The 22559-nt window shown below is 35.4% G+C and overlaps 1 protein-coding gene and 1 pseudogene across 2 annotated transcripts in view; one reads left to right on the top strand and one right to left on the bottom strand.

The window, feature by feature from the left end:
- Positions 1-22559, top strand: part of LOC308338242 (A disintegrin and metallopeptidase domain 3-like) — a gene marked incomplete at both ends in the record, with an annotated part of 130760 nt that overhangs the window by 95434 nt on the left and 12767 nt on the right. The window contains one exon of the mRNA XM_080796292.1: positions 1231-1345. Coding sequence (XP_080652418.1) covers positions 1231-1345 — 115 coding nt within the window. The remainder of the gene's footprint in view (positions 1-1230; positions 1346-22559) is intronic.
- Positions 16753-17195, bottom strand: LOC308338994 (programmed cell death protein 6-like; annotated as a pseudogene). Its single transcript has one exon. The product of its transcript is annotated as a programmed cell death protein 6-like (transcript).

The following is a 22559-nucleotide window of genomic DNA, read 5'->3' as shown; positions in this document are numbered from 1 at the left end:
CTAATAATCACTTAGGTTACTTCCATATCTTTGTTAGTGTAAATAGTGCTGTAAGAAACACATGACTTTTCTAATTAGTGTTTTTGTTTTCATTGGGTAAAGAGTAGTTTTAGAATTACTGGATTATATATATTTTTATGTTTTGGAGGAACCTCCATAATGTTTTGACAGTGGCTGTACCAATTTACATTCCCACCAACAGTGTTCAATTGTTCCTTTTTCTCTAAATCCTCACCAATACTTGTTTTTCTTGTTTTTATACTAGCCATTCTGAACGGTGTGAAGTGATACCTCATTGAGGTTTTGACTTACATTTTCCTGATGATTAGTATAATTTTTGGTTCATAATTTTATACTTTTCTGGAATAAGACATTTCAGTTGTGTCAAGAAGGTTATCTACTTTTGCTTAAAAAATATATGAGACAAAAACAATCTCCCTATGACCCTGCAATTGCACTACTGGGTATTTACCCCAAAGATACAGATGTAGTGAAAAAAGGGCCATCTGTACCCCAAATGTTCATAGCAACAATGGCCACGGTCGCCAAACTGTGGAAAGAACCAAGATGCCCCTCAATGGACTAATGGATAAGGAAGATGTGGTCCATATACACTATTGGAGTATTATGCCTCCATCAGAAAGGATGAATACCCAACTTTTGTATCAACATGGATGGGACTGGAAGAGATTATGCTGAGTGAAATAAGTCAAGCAGGGAGAGTCAATTATCATATAGTTTCACTTATTTGTGGAGCATAAGAAATAACAGAGGACATGGGGAGATGGAGAGGAGAAGGGAGTTGAGGGACATTGGAGGGGGGGATGAACCATGAGAGACTATGGACTCTGAAAAACAATCTGAGGGTTTTGAAGGGGCGGGGGGCGGGTGGTTGGGTGAACCTGGTGGTGGGTTTTATGGAGAGCACGTATTGCATGGAGCACTGGGTGTGGTGCATAAACAATGAATTCTGTTACACTGAAAAGAAATTAAAATAATAATAATAGAAAAGAAAATCTCTATGATATTTGAAAGGCATAATTGTAATAAATTGCATGGGAATTTATTATATTACATTTTATTTTAAAAAATATTTCCACATTAAGTAAAAACCATTATAAAATATAAATTACAATACTTCAATAATTTACATTGACTAACAATCATAGTAATGCATTTAATTTTTATGTTGTACATAAAATGTTATTTTTTTATTGGTTTTGATTTCAGGTTTGCAATAATTTTCTTCATTGTCACTGTGATGTTGGATATTCTCCTCCACTTTGTATACCATCACGAACATCAAAAGGAGGAAGTATTGATGATGGGTTTTGGAGTAAAGCATGTTAGTATCTAGATGAGTGTGCTTCAAGGAGCTTTCTGCCCATACAGAAATGGTCTACATCTCCACTGAATATGTGGCTATAGTGCACCTGACATATGGATAGTGATAACTAGGAAATGAAATTTCCATTTTATTTTACTTTATTTAAATTTAAGTAGCCACTTGTGACTTAGTGGCAACTATATTAAATAGTACAGCTCTGTATCATATTGCCAATCAAAATTTTATATATGCTTTTAATTCCAATTAAGAAGTGAACATTTTAATAGACCTCTCTTTAATTTTAACCATGGTTATGAAAAACATTTCTATATATACAACAGAATTCTCTAGATAGGTGATAGGTGATAGTTTTATTATATATTCTGCATATTCCCAGGAGGTTAATTATCATGATATGCTAGTTCACAACCAAGTTGCATCTTTTTTTATTAACATATAATGTATTATTCACTTCAGGGGTACAGATCTGTGAATCATCAGTCTTACACAATTCACAGCACTCACCATAGCACATACCCTCTCCAATTTCCATCACCCAGCCACCCGATCCGTTCCTCCCTCCCGAACTCCCCAAACCCACAGTTTGTTTCCTGAGATTAACAGTCTCTTATGGTTTGTCTCCCTCCCTGATCCCATCTTTTTAAATTTTTCCCTCCCCTCCTCCCATGACTCCCCACCCTTCCTCCCAAATTCCTCATATCAGAGAGATAATATGATAATTGTCTTTCTCTGACTAACTTATTGCTCTTAGCATAATACCCACTAGTTCCATCCACGTCATTGCAAATGGCAAGATTTCATTTTTTTCTGATGGCTGCATAATATATATATATATATATATATATATATATATATATATATATCACATCTTCTTTATCCATTCATCTGTTGATGGACATCTAGGCTCTTCCCATAGTTTGGTTGTTGTGGACATTGCTGCTGTAAACATTCAGGTGCATGTGCCCTTTTTGATCACGACATTTGTATCTTTAGGGTAAATACCCAGTAGTGAGATTGCTAAGTCATAGGGTAGCTCTATTTTCAACTTTCTGAGGAACCTCCAAACTGTTTTCCAGAGTGGCTGCACCAGCTTGCATTCCCCTTTCTCCACATCCTCGCCGACATCTGTCATTTCCTGACTTGTTAATTTTAACCATTCTGACTAATGTGAGGTGGTATCTCACTGTGATTTTGATATGCATTTCCCTGATGCCAAGGGACATTGAGCACTTTTTCATGTGTCTGTTGGCCATTTGGATGTCTTCTTTGCAAAAATGTCTGTTCCTGTCTTCTGCCCATTTCTTGATTGGGTTGTTTGTTATTATTTGGGTGTTGAGTTTGATAAGTTCTTTATAGATTTTGGAAAATAACCCTTTATCTGATATGTCATTTGAAAATATCTTCTCCCATTTAATCAGTTGTCTTTTGGTTTTGTTGACTGTTTCATTTGCTGTGCAAAAGCTTTTTATCTAGATGAAGTCCCAATGTTAATTTTTGCCCTTTCTTCCCTTGCCTCTGGCAATGTTTCTAGGAAGAAGTTGCTGTGGCTGAGGTCGAAGAGGTTGCTGCCTGTGTTCTCTTCAAGGACTTTGATGGATTCATGTCTCACACTGAGACCCTTCATCCATTTTGAGTCTATTTTTGAGTGTGGTTAAGGAAATTGTCCGGTTTCATTCTTCTGCATGTGGCTGTTCAATTTTCCCAGTAACATTTGTTGAAGAGACTGTCTTTTTTCCATTGGAAATTCTTTCCTGCTTTGTCGAAGATTAGTTGAACACAGGGTTGAGGGTCCATTTCTGGGCACTCTAGTCTGTTCCATTGATCTATGTGTCTGTTTTTGTGCCAGTACCATACTGTCTTGAGGATTATAATTTTGTAATAGAGCTTGAAGTCTGGAATTGTGATACCAGCAACTTTGGTTTTCTTTTTCAACATTCCTCTGGCTATTTGGGGTGTTTTCTAGTTCCATATAAATTTTAGGATAATTTGTTCCATTTCTTTGAAAAAATCAATGGTATTTTGATAGGGATTGCATTAAATGTGTAGATTGCTTTAGGTAGCATAGACATTTTCACAATATTTGTTCTTCTAATCCATGAGTGTGGAACATTTTTCCATTTCTTTGTCTCTTCCTCAGTTTCTTTCATGAGTACCTTATAATTTTTTGAGTTCAGATTCTTTGTCTCTTTGGTTAGGTTTATGCCTTGTTTTCTTATGGTTTTGGGTGCAATTATAAATGGGATCAACTCCTTACTTTCTCTTTTTTCTGTCTTGCTGTTGGTGTATAGAAATGCAACTGATTTCTGTGCACTGATTTTATATCCTGACACTTTACTGAATTCCTGTGTGAGTTCTAGCAGTTATGGAGTGGAGTCTTTTGGGTTTTCCACAGAAAGTATCATATCATCTTCAAATCAAAGAGTGATAGTTTGACTTCTTCTTTGCCGATTTGGATGCTTTTAATTTCTTTTTGTTGTCTGATTGCTGAGGCTGGGACCTCTAGTACTATGTTGAATAGCAGTGGTAATAATGGACAGCCATGCCATATTCCTGAACTTAGAGAAAAAACTCAGTTTTTCCCCATTCAGAATGATATTCACTGTGGATTTCTCATAGATGGCTTTGATGATATTGAGGTATGTACCCTCTATCCCTACGCTGTAAAGAGTTTTGATCAAGAAAGGATGTTGTAATTTGTCAAATTTTTTTTAGCATCTATTGAAAGTATCATATGGTTCTTGTTCTTTCTTTTATTAATATATAGTATCATATTGATTGATTTGTGGATGTTGAACCAACCTTGAGCCCAGGAATAATTCCCACTTTGTCATGGTGAATAATCCTTTTAATGTTCTGTTGGAACCTATTGGCTAAAATTTTGGTGAGAATTTTTGCATCTGTGTTCATCAAGGATATTGGTCTGTAATTCTCCTTTTTGATGGGGTTTTGAGATCAAGGTTTTGGGATCAAGGTAATGTTGGCCTCATAAAATAAATTTGGAAATTTTCCTTACATTTATATTTTTTGGAACAGTTTCAGGAGAAGAGGTATTAATTCTTCTTTAAATCTTTGGTAGAATTCCCCTAGAAGGCCGTCTGGCCCTGAGGTCTTGTTTGGTGGGAAATTTTTGATGACTGCTTCAATCTCTTCACTGGTTATGGGTCTTATTCAGGTTTTCTATTTCTTCTTGGTTCAGTTTTGGTAATTTATATGTCTCTAGGAATGCATCCATTTCTTCCAGATTGTCAAATTTGCTGGTCTATAGTTGCTCATAATATGTTCTTATAATAGTTTGTATTTCTTTGGTGTTGGTTGTGATCTCTCCTCTTTCATCCATGATTTTATTAATTTGGGTCCTTTCTCTTTTCTTTCTGATTAATCTGTTCAGGGATTTATCAATCTTATTAATTCTTTCAAAGAACCAGCTCCTAGTTTCATTGATTTGTTCTATTGTTCTTTTGGTTTCTATTTAATTAGTTTCTGCTCTGATCTCTATTATTTCTCTTCTCCTGCTGGGTTTAGGCTTTCTTTGCTGTTCTTTCTGCAGCTCCTTTAGGTGTAGGGTTAGGTTGTGTATTTGAGACCTTTCTCGTTTCTTGAGAAAGGCTTGTATTGCCATATATTTTTCTTCTCAGGACCGCCTTTGCTATGTCTCAAAGATTTTGAACAGCTGTGTTTTCATTTTCATTTATTTCATGAATTTTTTTTAAGTTCTTTAATTTCATGGTTGATCCATTCATTCTTTTGTAGGATGCTCTTTAGCTTCCATGTATTTGAGTTCTTTCCAACTTTCCTCTTGTGGTTGAGTTCTGGTTTCAAAGCATTGTGGTCTGAAAATATGCAGGGAATGAGCCCAATCTTTTGGTACCGATTGAGATCTGATTTGTGACCCAGAATGTGATCTATTCTGGAGAATGTTCCATGTGCACCAGAGAAGAATTTGTATTCTGTTGCTTTGGGATGGAATGTTCTGAATGTATCTATGATGTCCAACTGGACCAGTGTGTCTTTTAAAGCCTTTATTTCCTTGTGGATCTTTTCCTTAGATGATCTGTCCATTTTGGTGAGGAGGGTGTTAAAGTCCCCTGCTCTAATTGTATTATTGTCAATGTGTTTTTTTGATTTTGGTATTAATTGGTTTATATAATTGGCTCCTCTATGTCAGGGGCATAGATATTTAAAATTGTTAGATCTTCTTGAATGACAGACCCTTTAAGTATGTTATAGTACCCTTTTTCATCTCTTATTTTCATCTTTGGCTTGAAGTCTAATTTGTCTGATATAAGGATTGCCACCCCAGCTTTCTTTTGATGTCCGTTAGCATGGTAAATTGTTTTCCACCCCCCCCTACTTTAAATCTGGAGGTGTCTTTGGGTCTTAAATGAGTCTCTTGCAAAAAGAATATTGATGCTTTTTGTTTGCTTGTTTGTTTTTTGATCCATTCTGATACCCTGTGTCTTTTGATTGGAGCATTTAGCCCATTTAGATTCAGGGTAACTATTGAAAGATACGAATTTAGTGCCATTATATTGTCTGTAAGGTGACTGTTACTGTATATTGTCTCTGTTCCTTTCTGGTCTACTACTTTTAGGCTCTCTCTTTGCTTAGAGGACCCTTTCAATATTTCCTAAAAGGCTGGTTTGGTGTTTGAAGATTCTTTTAATTTTTGTTTGCCCTGGAAGCTTTTTATCTCTCCTATTTCCAAAGACAGCCTAGCTGGATATAGTATTCTTGGCTGCATATTTTTCTCTTTTATTGTTCTGACTATATCATGAAAATCTTTTCTGGCCTACCATGTCTTGGTGGATAGGTCTGCTGCCAATCTAATATTTCTACTATTGTGTTACATACCTCTTGCCCCAAGCTTCTTTCAGGATTTTCTTTTTGTCACTTAGACCTGTAATGTTTACTATTAAATGACAGGGTGTTGACCTATTTTTATTGATTTTGAGGGGGTTCTCTGGGCCTCCTGGTTTTTGATGCTTGTTTCATTCACCAAATTAGGGAAATTCTCTGCTATAATTTGCTCCAATATACCTTTTGCCCTCCTCTCTCTCTCTTCTTCTTCTTCTGGGATCCCAATTATTCTAATACTGTTTCATCTTATGGTATCACTTATCTCTCAAATTTTCTGGTTGTGGTCTAGTAGTTGTTTATCTCTCTTTTTCTCAGCTTCATTATTCTCCATCATTTGGTCTTCTATATCGCTAATTCTCTCTTCTGCCTCATTTATCCTAGCAGAAGAGTATCCATTTTTGCTTGTACCTCATTAATAGCTTTTTAAAATTTCAACTTGGTTAGATTTTAGTTCTTTTATTTCTCCAGAAAGGAATTTTATTTCTCCAGAAAGGGATTTTTCTTGCTTTTTTTGAGCGCAGCTAGCACCTTGATAATTGTCATTCTGAACTGTGGTTCTGACATCTTAGTAATGTCTGTATTGATTTGGTCCCTAGCCTTCAATACTGCCTCTTTTTCTTTCTTTTTTTTTTTTAAGGTGAGTTTTTCCACCTTGTCATTTTATCCAGATAAGAATAAATGAATGAGAAAACAACATACTAAACAGGTAGCAAGGACCCCAGGAAAATATACATTAACCAAATTGGATGAGACCTAAAACTGGAGCATGGGAGAAAAAAGGAGAAAAAGGAAATATACATATATACGTATTATATTTATATAATATATGTGTGTGTATGTGTGTGTGTGTATGTGTATATACGTATACATACATATATACAAATACATTTAAAATTTTGGGAGGGAGTTTCTTCTAAAAGACCAAAATACACCCCAATCAAGTGTGTGGCTCTGTTCTATTCATCAGTCTAAATAGGTGAATAAAACAGAGCCACACACTTGATTTGGGGTGTATTTTGGTCTTTTAGAAGAAACTGCCTCCCAAAATTTTAAATTTTAAAGAAAGAAAAACATATATATATATATATATATATATATATATATATATATATATATATAAACACGATGAAGGAATGGAATGTGACTGTAAAGATGAAAATTTAAAAAGATTCTGAAACAGGAATTGATAAGAAGTTAGTTGAAAAAAGAAGGGAAAAAAAAAGGAAAGAAGGGGATCAGGTTGGAGACTAGAACAAAGCTATGCACTAGATTTAGGGTATATTTTGATCTGTTAGAAGAAACTGTATCCCAAAATTTTAAGGAAAGAAAAATTGTTTAAAAAGATTAAAATAGGAAAGAGGAAAATTTTTTTAAAAGTGGAATAAGAAAAAAATAAAATTAAAAAAATTTAACTTTGAAAGACTAAAGAATCATGGGGAAAAAGCCATGAATTCTATATGTTGCATTCCTTTAGCTCTGGAATTCTGCAGTTCTCATTGATTAGTGAACTTGGTCTTAGCTGGATGTGCTTTCTAATCTTCTGGGGGAGGGACCTGTTGAAGTGATTCTCAAATGTCTTTGACCAAGGTGGAATAGCTCTGCCCTTGCCAGGGGCCAGACTAGGTCCTCTGCTTGGGTTTGCTCTTGGTCACTTTTGTTCCTTAAACACTTTCCATACAGCTTTGGAGGACGGAAATGAAAATGGTGGCCTCCCAATCTTCGGCCCTGTAGAAGCTGAGAGCACAGGGCCTCCCTCCTCAGTGCACCCTCAGAGAAAAGCTGTCAATCACTGCTGTCTCCCTGGTCTCTGGCCACACTCCATGCTCACTTGGCCTGTGACCAAGCATTTCTATCTCTGGTGCACAGCCCCATTTGGAGGCTCCAAACCTAGCAGATTCCTGCAGCATGCTCCCATGCCACTTTTCCTGGAGGAGGAAGGAGCAGGTCTTCTCCCTGGATCTGCCACTTGTGGGGTTCCTGCTTGAAGTGTAGTGGCCTCATTGTGCCTCAGATCACAGCTTATGGTAAGCCCAAGCTGAGACACCCCTCCTCAGCTCTGTCTCTGCAGCCAGCTTCCCCACACTGATACTTGGCAACTCTGCCACATTCAGATACCCCTGGTCTTTTTGTGACCCCATGGGTCCTGAGATCACACTTTCCCCGCAAGGGCTACACTTCCCACTTAACCTCTGGAGTGATGTCCCTCAGTGGAACAGACTTCTAAAAGTTCTGATTTTGGCTCCATTGCTCTACTGCTAGTCAGGAGCAAGCCCCTCCCCCGTGGTCTATCTTCCTGTATATCTCCTTGGATTTCCTTCTCCGCATATCCTGCCTTCCAGAAACTGGTTGCTTTTCTATTCCTAGAATTGGTGCTCTTCTTTTTTGATCTCCTGTTGAGTTTGTAGGTGTTCAGAATGGTTTGATAACTATCTCGCTGAACTCCTGAGACCTGAGGCTATTTAGGTCTTCTACTCCTCCACCATCTTGCTCCATCCCCCTCCAAGTTGCATCTTTTAAGTTTCCCTTTTCAAAAGGGAAAAGTAATCAGATCTTCCATATCCATTGCATATGGATAGTAGATGGTACAAACAATTTTAAAATTTTATTTGATAAACATTCATGAACAATTATTTTTTTCTAAACTTCACAATGTATAAATCTTAACAGTATAATTTCATTAATGTCTTTACATCATTTGTATTTTTACTTTATATTTTATTTATATTGTTGTAAATCTGATAGTACATTATTAGATTTGCCTTAAACAGGCAATGGAATTTTAAAGTTTTTTAATATAAATATTTAAACTTACCCATTTACTGTTTCCAAGGGCTTTTCAATTCTTCAAGCACATTCAAATTCCATGTGGGCATTTTCTTTCTATCTGAAAAACTTCCTTTTGTACTTCTTTTTGTTTTACCTTGTGATGAGCACTTGTCTCAGCTTTTGTTTTTAAAATATTTTTTATAAAAATGTATTAATTTGTGAAGAATATTTTCACTGGAATTAGAATTATACATTGAGAATTTTTTCTTTCAGCCATTCAAGGATGTAATCTAGTTGTATCTAAGCTTACATGTTCTGATGAGAACACAGTGTCATTCTTATTATTCTATTTATCCCAATAGTATAATGTTTCCTTTATTTTTTGAGTTTCAGACTTTTTATATGTTTTTATTTTATATGTTTATATTTTGTATGTTTATATGATTTTCCACAGTTTGGCTGAAATTTATCAGGACACGTTTCTTTTTGAATTTATCCTGCTTACATTGGCTGTGATTCTTGAGTCTATAGCTTACTGTGTTTGGGAAAATTTTAAGAAACCTTTTAGCTGTTGTCTCTTTTTAAATATTTTTTATTGAATGTATTTGCATTTTAAAAAATGATGCATAGTGACATTCACTCTGTGGTATATAACTCAATGAGTATTGAAAAAAATCCACATACTCTTGTTCCCACTGTCAGTCATGATACACAATAGATCTATCACCTCAAAATTTCCCTCTGGCTGCCCTCTTCATATTCATCCCCCACTGCCAATTCCTGGCAACCAATTACCTGTTCTTGTTCCTATATATTTGTCTTTTCCAGAATGTCATATATAGTACATAAGAATTTGAGACCCATTCCTGTTGCCATGTTTTAATAGGTCAAGTCATGTGTTCTACCTACTAAGCCAGCTAGGTGCTGCTAAATAGTTCATTCTTTTATTGTTAAGTAGGCTTTTTAAAAAAGTTTTTTATTTAAATTTTAGTAAGTTAACATACAGTGCAATATTGGTTTCAGGAGTAGAATTCAGTAATTTGGGGTACCTGGGTGGCACAGTCAATTGTGTGCCTGACTCTTGGTTTCTGCTGAGTTTGTGATCTCAAGGTTGTGAGATCGAGCCCTGTGTCCATGCTCCATGCTCTGTGCAAAGTCTGCTTAAGACTCTTTCTCCGTCTGCCCCCTCTCATACCCTCTCTTCTCAGATAAATAAATCTTAAAAAAAAAATCCAATAATTCATCACTTACATGCAACACCCAGTGCTTATTACAAGTGCCCTCTTTAATGACTATCACCCACCTAGTCCATCTCCCACCATCTCTCTCCATCAACACTTTGTTTTCTATCCTTAAGAGTCTCTTATGGTTTATTTCCCTTTTTCCTTTTTTCCTCTCTTCTCATATGTGCATCTGTTTTGTTTCTTAAGCTCCATGCATGAGTGAAATCATGTTATTTGTCTTTCTCTGGTTGACTTATTTCACTTAGCATAATACATTCTAGCTCCTTCCACATTGCTGCAAATGGCAAGATTTCATTCTTTTTAATTACTAATATTCCACTATATAGATATATAGATATGTATAAATATGTATTTGTTTATATATCACATCTTTATCCATTCACCAGTTAATGAAACATATGCATATAAGCTTTTGTATATATGTAAGTTCTCACTTTTGGTTGATAAATATCTAGGGATACGATTTAATTTTACAAGAAATAACCAAACTATTGCTAAGGTGACTATGCTAGTACTCCTTCCCATTCATCTACAAGAGTTCCAGTTTCTCTGCACAGATGCTCCATACTTCACAAGCATACTGTCATTTTTGTTCTGTTTTATTTGATTTTTTTTTGCCAGTTACAGATGTCTAATGATATCTCCTTGTGATTTTTACTTAACTTTTTATCTTGAAGTAATTATAGATCACAAAGAGTTGCACAGAAATGCAGATGGAAGACCTGTGTACTCCTTACTCAGATTCTGTCAGTGTTAACATGTTTTATTACTATAGCACAGTAGTAAAACAAGGAATTAGGCGTTATTAAAATGCACAGACCATATTCAGTTTTCACCAGTATACATGCACTAATTTGTGTATATGTGTATGTGTGTATAAGCACATATATGTGTGTTTGTATTTAGTTTCATGCAGTTTTACATGTTCAAATTTATGTAACCACCACCACAATTAAGATACAGTAGTGTATTATCACTATACTGCTCCTAACATCACCCCTTTATATAGCCACACTGATCCCCTTTTCTGGCATTTCTAACTCTTGGCAACCACTACTATTTGCCTCTAATTATGTTATTTCATGAGTGTTATATATATATGGAATCATACAGTTTGTATCTCTTGGAGATTCACTTCTTTCTCTTCCATAATTTCTACGAAATGCATTGAAGTTCATTGCATGGATAAGTACCTCATTTCTTTTTATTGATGACTAGTATTCCTTTGTGTGGATGTATCAAAACTATTGATGGACGTTTGGGTGTTTTGTAAATTTTTAGGTATTATGGAGAGATCTGCAGTGAACAATTGTGTAGAAAACTCTGCATGAATGTAAAATTTTAATTCCCCAAGAAACATCCCCAAGAGTGCAATTGGGGGGCCAATGGAAACCCATTTATATTTTAAAAGTAACTACGAAACTATTTTTCAGAGTGACTGTAACATTTGGCATTCCCACCAATACTATATGAATGAACCAGTGTTTTGGCATCCTTACTAACATTTGATGATATCACTTTTTTTTCCAGTCATTCTATTAGGTGTGTATTAATATTTCATTGTAGTTTTAATTTATATTTCCCTAATGGATAATGATGTTGAATATCTTAAACATGTTTATTTGGCATCTGTATATTCTCTTCAGTGAAAAATCTGTTCACATCTTTGCCCATTTTCTTATTTTTCTTATACCTGCTTTTTATATTTATTTATTTACTTATTTTATTTTGTTATGTTAGTCACCACACAGTACATCATTAGTTTTTGATGTGTCCCATGATTCATTGTTTGTGTATAACACCTAGTGCTCCATACAATATGTGCCGTCCTTAATACCCAGTCACTGGGCTAATGCATCCCCTGATGGCCCTGCATTCTAAAACCCTCAATTAGTTTTCTGGAGTCCATAGTCATTCATAGTTTGTTTCCCACTCTGCTCCCCCCCTTCATTTTCCCCTTCCTTCTCTATGCTATTCCTTATGTTCCACAAATAAGTGAAACCATATGATAATTGACTTTCTCTGCTTGACTTATTTCACTTAACAAAATCTCCTCCAGTTCCATCCATGTTGATGCAAAAGTTGGGTATTCATCCTTTTGAGGGCTGAGTAATATTCCATTGTATGTATGGACCACATCTTCTTTATCCATTCATCTGCTGAAAATCTTTGCCCACTTTCTAATTAGAATTTTTAAATCTTGAATTGTCAGAGTTTTTCTTTGTTTGTTTCCTAGATATATATGTTTTTGGATATGTGATTTGAACACATTTTTTCCATTTCTATAAATGGTTTTATCTCAGAACCCAACTTCTTTTAAATTCTTTTTCTGATAAAGTTTACTTCTTTTCTTTTTTGGTTCATGCTTTTTGAATCAAGTGTATGAACTCTGTCAACCTTAAGTTTTGAAGATTTTCTACCATTAAATCTCTAAAAGGCATGGTTTTATGTTTTACATTAAAATTCATGATCCATTTTGTGTCACTTTTTGTAAAGTGTGGGAGATTAAATTTTTGACTAATGTGACTTCAAATATTCCACCATAATTCTTTGAAAAAGCTCTCTCTCATCCTTTGAAATGTTTCTGCCCCTTTGCCAATAAGTAATTGGACATTTCTGCATTTGGTGTATTTCTCACTTCTCTATTCTGTTCCACTGATCTGTGTGTCCTTCTCTCCACCATTTCTATGCTGTTTTGATTATTGTAACTTTATGGTAATCATTGACATTAGGAAGAGTGATTCCTCCCAATTTATTCTTTTTTTTTCAAAATTGTTTTTGCTATCCTAGGGTATCCTTCCACATGCATTTTAGAATAAGTTTATCTTTGTTTAAAAAATTTTTGCTATTATCTTGATATAAACTATGTTAAAACTGTGGAATAATTTAGGAAGATTTTACACCTTTACTCTATATTATTGAACCTTCTAATCTATGAATATGGTATGTCACTTCATTTATTTAGAATTTGTATGATTTCCTACATCAGAATTTTGTACTTTTCACCAGATACTGTACATGGGTTTTTAAATTTTTATTTATTTATTTATTTAATTTTATTTTATTTAAATATGATCAATTAACATATAACATATTACTAGTTTCAGAGGTAGAGTTCAGTGATTCATCATTTGTATATAACACCCAGGGCTCATTACAACAGGTGCCCTCATTAATATCCATTACCAAGTTACCCCACCCCCCTCCCTTCCAGTGACATTTGTTTCCTAGAATTAAGAGTCTTTTATGGTTTGCCTCCTCTCTGATTTTGTATTTTATTTTTCCCTTCCTTCCAGATGTGATCATCTGTTTGTTTCTTAATCCCACATGTGAGTGAAATCATATGACAATTTGTCTTTCTCTGGTTTACTTATTTCACTTAGCATAATACTCTCTAGTTCTAGCCATATTATTGGAAATGGTAAGATTTCATTTTTTGATGGCAGAGTAATATTCCATTGTGTATATATATCACATCTTCTTTATCCATTCATCTGTCTATGGACATCAAGACCCTTTCCATGTTCTGGCTATTGTGGACATTGGAGTGCAATACCCCTTCAAATAACTATGTTTGTATCCTTTGGATAAATACCCAGTAGTGCAATTCCTGGGTCATAATGTAGCTCTATTTTTCATTTTTTCAGGAACATCTATACTGCTTTTTGGAGTTTCTGCAGCAGCTTTTTCCATTGGATATTTTTCCCTGCTTTGTCAAAGATTAGTTGACCATAGAGCTGAAAGGGTCCATTTCTGGGTTCTCTATTCTGTTCCATTGGTCTATGTGTCTGTTTTTGTGCCAGTAATATACTGTCTTGATGGTCACAGTTTTGTAATAGAACTTGAAGTCCAGAATTGTGATGCCACCAGCTCTGTATTTCTTTTTCAATGTTCCTTTGGTTATTTTGGGTCTTTACTGTTTCCACACAAATGTTAAGATGATTTGTTCCAGCTCTGTGAAAAATGTTGATCGTATTTGGATAAGGATTGCTTTAAAAATATAGACTGCTTTAGGTAGCACAGACATATAACAATATTTTTTCTTCCAATCCTTGAGCTCAGAATGCTTTTCCATTTCTTTGTGTCTTCCTCAATTTCTTTCATGAGTGCTCTACAGGTTTTACAGTACAGATCCTTTACCTCTTTGGTTAGGTTTATTCCTAAGTATCTTAAGGATTTTGCTGCAGTTGTAAATGGGATCAACTCCTTAATTTCTCTTTCTTCTGTCTCATTGTTAGTGTGCAGAAATGCAACTGATTTCTGTGCATTGATTTTTATATTCTGTCATGTTGCTGAATTCCTATATCATTTCTACCAATTTTTTGCTAGAGTCTTTTGGGTTTTCTACATAGAGTATCATGTCATCTGTAAAGAGTAAAAGTTTGACTTCTTCTTTCCTGCTTGGGTTGCCTTTTGCTTCCTTTTTTGACTGGTTGTCAACACTAGGACTTCCAGTACTGTGTTGAACAGCAGTGGTGAGAGTCGGCATCTCTGTCCTATTCCTGACCTTAGGGGAAAAGCTATCCGATTTTCCCCATTCAGATTCATCTTTGGTGTCAGGTTTTTTGTATATGTCATTTATGTTATGAAGGTATGTTCCTTTTATCCCTACACTGTGGAGAGTATTTTTTAATCAAGAAAAGATGCTATATTTTGTCAAAGGCTTTTTCTGCATCTATTGAGAGGATTATATGGTTTCTGTCCTTTCTTACTAACGTGATGCCTCACATTGTTGGTTTGTGGATGTTGAACCATCCTTGCGTCCCAGGAATAAATCCCATCAGGTCATGGTGAATAATGCTTCTAAATGTACTGTTGGATCCTATTGGCTAGCATCTTGTTGAGTTTTTTTCACCCATTTTCATCAGGATATTGGTCTGCAATTTTCTTTTTTCATGGGTCCTTTGTCTGGTTTTGAGATCAAGGTAATGCTGGCCTCATAGAATGAGTCTGAAAGTTCTCCTTACATTTCTATTTTTTGGAAGAGTTTCAGAGGAATAGGTATTAATTTTTCTTTATTTTTTAAAAATGTTTTGTAGAATTCTACAGGGAGATTATCTGGTCCTAGACTCTTGTTTTTTGGGAGATTTTTGATTACTAATTCAATTTCTCTGTTGATTATGGGTCTGTTCTGGTTTGTTTGTTTGTTTTCCTGCTTCAGTTTTGGTAGTTTATATGTTTCTAGGAATGCATCCATTTCTTCCACATTGTCTAATTTGTTAGCTTATAATTTCTCATAATATTCTCATAATTTTTTGTATTTCTTCAGTGTTTGTTGTGCTCTGTCCTCTTTCATTCATAATTTTATTTATTTGGGACATTTCTCTTTTATTTTTAATAATCTGGCTGGTGTTTATTAATCTTATTTTTTCAATGAACCAGCTTCTCATTTTGTTGATCTGTTCTACTGTTTTTCTGATTTCTATATCATGGATTTCTGCTCTAATCCTTATTGTTTCTCTTCTCCTGCTGGATTTAGACTTTATTTGCTGTTCTTTTCCCATCTTACTGAGGAATAAGGTTAGGTTGTGTATTTGAGACTTTTCTTATTTCCTGAGATAGGCCTGTATAGCCATATACTCCCTCCAAGGACTGCCTTTGCTGCATACTAAACGTTGTAAACTGTCTGGTTTTCATTTTCATTTTCTCCATTTTTTTTTAATTCCCTAATTTTCTGGTTGACCTATTCATTCTTCAGTAGGATGATTTTTAACCTCCATGTATTTGTTTTGCTTCCAAATTTTCTATTGTTATTAAGTTCAAGTTATAAAGCAATGTTGTCTAAAAATATGAAGGGAATAGTCCCAGTCTTTTGGTGTTAGTTGAGACCTGATTTGTGACCTAGTATGTGATATTCTGGAGAATGTTCCATGTGCATTTGAGAAGAATGTGTTCTATTGCTTTAGCAGTTCATCCTAATAGATTATCTGTGAAATCCATTTGGTCCACTGTCATTCAAAGCCCTTGTTTCCCTGTTAATCTTCTGCTTAGATGATCTATACATTGCTATGAGTGGAGCGTTAAATTCTCCTACACTTTTTTTTTGGGGGGGGGGTTAGGGGCCCATTTACTTTTGTCTTTGTTGTTGCATATTTTGTTGTTGCATATTCAAACAAATAAATAAACTCCACTTTAAAAATGTAAGGAACATAAAAGCCTCTGTGCAAGTTCTGTATAATTTTTAAATTTCTACTGGCTAATAAAAGTATTTCCACTATGGAACTGGAGCTATCTAGAAATGCACATGATGAATTTTTGTCATGCAGGATACCTGAAACATTATTGTATCTTAACTCATGATACAATTGAACAGTTTTAAATCAAATGTCTCTATGTGAATAATGATTATAACTATTGTTACAGTTGCAAAAATCTTATCAGTTTAGGAATATAGTAACAGTCAGGTCTCCAAATTTTAATTATATAAAATCTTAAGGAAGAAAAACAGTATCTAGCTGCAGCTGTGTCCCATTTCTTTAAAGGGATATTTGGCATTTTTAGTCTTCCTTAAGTCATGTTGATTTGCAAAGGTCAGTGTTATATGACACTGAAGACCGTGGACAGATACTGTTCATAGGACACCTGAATCCAGACGTTCTGATCCATATCATAGCACCTGAATATAATGGTCAACCTCTGCAAGACAATGCAGCTCTGGATAAAGTTGTCAAATGTGATCTACCCCCGTCATTGTTGTTCAGACTTGCAAATGAAGATGTTGTAAAACTGGTCAGAGAGCTGGTACCCAAAACCAGCTTTGTTTGAGCTAGTTCTTGAACTTGTTTGAGCTAGTTCTCATCAGTCGTCCCAGAGTTGTCCATGTCATAGGTGCAGAACACATTCTGCCAGTCTGTGATGTACTTCCACATGCCAGTGAACTCACTGACCTTCATGCCAGCCTTGTTCTCTTGGTCAAACTTAGATACAATTGATCTGACAGTCACTGGATTAAATGGAGTCCATATGCTTCTGGAAAACATTCCACAAGAAGTTTTGGTCCAGCGGTGCCTCACAGCTAGGACAGTGGGGGCTGGTTGGGGCCAGCAGATAGGAGTGGGCAGCCATAGGCCTAGGGGACTGCTGGGTTGCAGAGGCCCAGGGCATCTCCACTTCTACCAAATTCTCCTATACGTTATTATTGTATTATTTTCAATGTGTTTCTTTAATTTTGTTATCAATTGCTTTGTGCAATTGGCTTCTCCAATGTTAGGGACATAAATATTTACAGTTGTTAGATCCTCTTTTTGAACAGGCCATTTTCTTTTTTTTTTTTTAAAGATTTTATTGATTTATTTGTCAGAGAGAGAGAGAGAGAGAGCGAGCACAGGCAGACAGAGTGGCAGAGGGAGAAGCAGGCTCCCTGCGGAGCAAGGAGCCCGATGTGGGACTCGATTCCAGGACGCTGGGATCATGACCTGAGCCAAAGGCAGCCGCCCAACCAACTGAGCCACCCAAGCGTCCCAAGAACAGGCCATTTTCTTATGATACAGTGTCCTTCCTCATTTCTTATTACAGTCTTTGGTTTAAAATCTACTGTGTGTGATATAAAGACAGCTACCTCTGCTTTCTTTTGATGTCCATTAGCATGATAAATAGTTCTCCACTCCCTCACTTTCAATCTGGAGGTGTCTTTGGGTCTAAAATGAATCTCTTATAGACAGATATATAGGATGGGGTCTTTGTCTAATCTGATACCTGTGTCTTTTAATTGGAGCATTTAGTCCATTTATATTCAGAGTAATTATTGAAAGAAATGAATTTAATGCCATTGCATTATTTGTAAAAGTCACTGTTTCTGTAGATCTAAAGGTCACTGTCTCTGTTTCTTTCTGGCCTATGTTAGTTTTGGGTTTCCTCTTTGCTCAAAAGATCCCCTTTAATATTTCTTGGAGGGCTGCTTTAGTGATCACAAGTTCGTTTATTTTCTCTTTGTCCTGGATGCTCCTTTCCTTATCTTCAAGATGACACCTTGCCAGGTAAAGTATTCTTGGCTCCATATTTTCCTCATTTAGCACCTTGAATATAATGCTGGTTCTTTCTGGCCTGCCAGTTTCTGTGGACAGGTCTGCTGCCAGTCTTATGTTTCTACCTCTGTAGGTTAAGGACCTCTTGTCCTGAGCTGCTTTTAAGATTTCTCTTTATCTCTGAAATTTGCAAGCTTCACTATAATAATATAATATAATATAATATATGTCAAGTCATTAACTTATTTTTATTGATTTTGAGAGGGATTCTCTGTGTTTCCTGGACTTGAATACCTCTTTCTTTCCCCAGCTTAGAGAAGTTCTCAGCTATAATTTGCTGCAATATACTTTCTACCACTCTCCCCCTTTCCTCTTCCTCTGTGACTCCAATTATTCTAATACTGTTTTGCTTTATGGTATTGCTGATCTCTTGAATCCTCCCTTTGTGATCTGGTAGTTGTTTGTCTCTTTTTCTCAGCTTCCTCATTCTCCATCATTTTGTCTTCTATATTACTGACTTCTCTGCCTCATATAGCAGTTAGAGCCTTCATTTTTATTGCCTCTCAGAACTATCTTTTTTTAATTTTGGCCTTTTTAGATATTAGTTTTTTTGTTTCTCCATAAGGGATTCTCCAATGTCTTCTCTGCTTTTTTCAAGTCCAGATAGTATCTATAATCATTGTTTTGAATTCTCAATATGTCATCTTACTTATATGCATATTGATTGAATCCCTGCCAGTGAGTACTGCCTCCTGTTCTTTATTTTGGGGTGAGTTTTTCTGTCTTGCCATTATGTCCAGAAAAGACTAGATGAATGAGAGAGAAAATTCAAAATAGCAAAAGCAACAAACTAAAATAGACACTAAACATATGAGAAGAAAATAGAAATTTAAAAAAAAAAGAAAAAATGAGAAAAAAATCAATCAAGAAGTAGAATAGAACACAACAGTAAACTAGATCCTGGATATATTTTTGTCCGTTTGTTAGAAGAAATTGATCCCACAATTAGAAAGAAAGAAGTTATATATATACAAAAATATAATTGAATACAATGAAAGGAAACCAAAGAGTTAAAAACATACGTATAACATAAATGTAACAATATTTTTTCATTTTTTAAAAATGATATTTATTAACATATAATGTATTATTTGCCCCAAGAGTACAGGTCTGTGAATCATCAGGCTTACACATTTCATAGCATTCACCATATCACATACCCTCCCTGAAGTCCCTAACCCAACCACCCTCTCCCTACCTCTCCTCCCCCAGCAACCCTCTGTTTTGTGAGATTAAGAGTCTCTTATGGTTTATCTTCCTCCCAGTCCTATCTTGTTTCATTAAAAATATTTTTTAAAAGAATTGATAAAATAAGAAAAGAGCTGAAAGAGAAAAAAATATATAAAACTGAAGGACTAAAGAATAATAAGGAAAAAACATGAGTGCTATATACTGTTTTCCCCAGGAGCTGACATTTTGCATTTCTCTATGATCAGTAAACTTGGTATTAGCTGGATGTTACTGTTGGTCTTCTGGGAGAGGGACCTGTTGCCCTGATTCTCAGGTACCTTTGCCTGGGGGAATTGCACCACCCCTTGCCAGGGGGTGGGCTCAGTGTAAGTGGTTCTGGATTGTACCACATGGCACTGGTTTGCTCCCTGAAGGATTTTAGTACCAATGGGGGGAGGGGCTAAAGATGGTGATGTCCTGATCTCTAGCCCCTGAGCTGAAAGTTTGTTTCCCCCACTCTTCAGTGAACCTTCACAAAAAACAAAAACAAAAACAAGAACAACAGTCACTCTTGTCTCCCTAGTTTTGACCAGAACTCTGTGTTCACCCAGCCTGTGACCAAGCATTTTTATTTCAGTCATCCTACCCTGCTTAAGTCCCCAAACTTTACAGACTCCTGTAGTGTGGATCTATGCCATTCTTCCCAAGGAAGGGTGGGGAGGGGACTCGCTGTACTTCTGCCCTTTGCTGGACCCCTGCTCAGAGAGCAGTTGCCCCACCATACTGTGGTTCATGGTTTATGGCAACACTGAGCAGAAAGCTGGTGCCTAGTTTTGCTGTTTTCAGTTAGCTTCCCTCCTCTGATGCTTGGGAACTTTGCCATATTCAGGCACCCCTGTTCTTTTTGTGGGCCTGGGGATCCTGAGACCATGCTGTCTGACCTGGGATTCTGTCTGGCTTTGCCACCTGAGCCTTTCAGGCAGTGAAATCTCCCACAACAACTGACTTCTAAATGTGTTCTGCTTCTTATAATACTTCTCAGTAGCCTGCTTAAGTCAGATCCCTCCTTTTCCACCACCTACAGTTTATCTTTTGTTATATCTCCCTGGTTCATGTCTCCACACCTCCTTCCTTGCAAAAAGTGGTATATTTTCTATTTGTAGAATTGCAGACTCTTTTCTCAGATAGTTCATTGGTTTTTCAAGTGTTCAGAATGATTTGATGACTATCTAGGTGAATACCAGGGACCAGATGATAACAGGGTTCCCTATTCCTCTGCCATCTTAACTCTATCCAGATATTGTACATGTTTTATTTCATGTTTTGTTATTTCCTTTTCTTTAGAGCAATTGCAAATTGTGTTGTACACATAGAACATATTTTTATATTTATAAACATCAATCAAAATGTTAATCTTAATATTTATTGCTTCTACGCCATCGAACTCTTTTCAGTCAACTTTGTATGCATATTTTTCCACTTGTCAACCATAGCAAATAAATGTTCATGTCCAAATGTTATAAAAAGATGAAAGGATACTGTCCTAGATCTTCTTTACAATGCAGAATGTTCCAGATATTTGTGACAAAATATTGCCTGACAAAGTATGATTAACTGGATGAGCATATTTTATTTCTTTTTTATCATTAGAAATACTCTGTTTGGTCATTGATTCTTGAGTAGGAGAAAAATTATGAAGGCGTCTGGAGACTCATACTATGAGATTTCATTTTTATAATCCGTTTCAGTATCACCACGTCAATCCAGATTTCTATTCTTTTTTATTTTCCATTTCTCTGGTTAAAAATTATAAAATGTCTTTCTCCATTGAACTTCTTTGCTTTATCATCATGGGTAGTAAAAGAAAATTTTCTGAATTCTCAGTCATGGTCAATAGAAGCTAAAATAAAAAGACCCAAGGTTGACTCCAGGGCTCTTCTGTAACTTCTTGAAAGTTGACACATTACTTTGGGTAACCATATAGGGAAACCGAGATTTTTCAGTGAAATAAAATAGAGATCCAAGAAACAAACCAATAAGGTTGCTATGATCATTCAGTGAGAGAAAGAATTTTCTTTTCAACAAATGGTTATGGGATAATAGGATATCAACATGCAAAAGCATGAAGTTAGACCCTTACATCATATACAAAAATTAACTTCAAATGGATTGTAAAGATTTACATCTAAGAACTAAATCTATAAAATTCTTAGAAGAAAACATGGGAAATCTTTATTACATTGAATGTGGCAACGATTTCTTCAATATGATGCCAAAGCACAGACAACAGAAGAAAAAATAGATACATTGGAATTCATCATTAATTAATAAATGTTGTTCATCAAAAGACACCGTCAACAAAAATATAACCCAGTGTTTATGAATATTACATCTGAGGAAGGATTAATATCCAGAATATATAAAGAATTGTTACAACTCAAAAACAAAGAAACAGCCTAGTTAAATGGACAAAGGACTCCAATAGACATTTCTCCAATGAAGATAAAATAATGGTCAATAAACACATGAAAAGGTGTTCAGCATCACTAATTGTTAAGAAATTGCAAGTCAGAACTATGAGATTCCAATTCATACCTATTAGGATGACTATTATGAAAAAATTCAAAAATGTCAAGTGCTGATAAGGATGTGGAGAAATTATAATCCTTGTGCATTGCTAGTGGGAATTTAAAATGCTGCAACCTCTGTGGAAAATAGTACGGTGGTGCCTCATGGAATTAAATATGGAATCACCATATCCTGCAATTCTACATCTAATTATATACTCAATAGTATTAGAAGCATGGATTTAAACAGGTATTTGTAGACCCATGTTTGTAAGAGCATTATTTACAATAACTAAAAAGTACAAACATTCAAATGTCCATGGACAGATAAGTGGAGGAAAAAAATGTAGTATACACATATAATGCACTATTATTCAGCTTTAAAAAGGAATGAAATTGTGACACATGCTACAACATGGATGGAAAGTGAAGGCGTTATGCTAATTAAAATAAAGCAGTCACAATAGAAAAAATATTGGATAATTCTGCTTTTATGAGGTACCTAGAATAGTCAAATTTATAGAAAAAAATAGAAGGGTAATTGTCAGAGGTTGGGTGAGGATTGGAAATGGTAAATTAATAT

Source organism: Martes martes (assembly GCF_963455335.1).
Source record: "Martes martes genome assembly, chromosome: 2".
In the NCBI taxonomy this organism is placed as follows: Eukaryota; Metazoa; Chordata; class Mammalia; order Carnivora; family Mustelidae; genus Martes; species Martes martes.
This window is presented reverse-complemented; position numbering and strand designations above follow the sequence as displayed.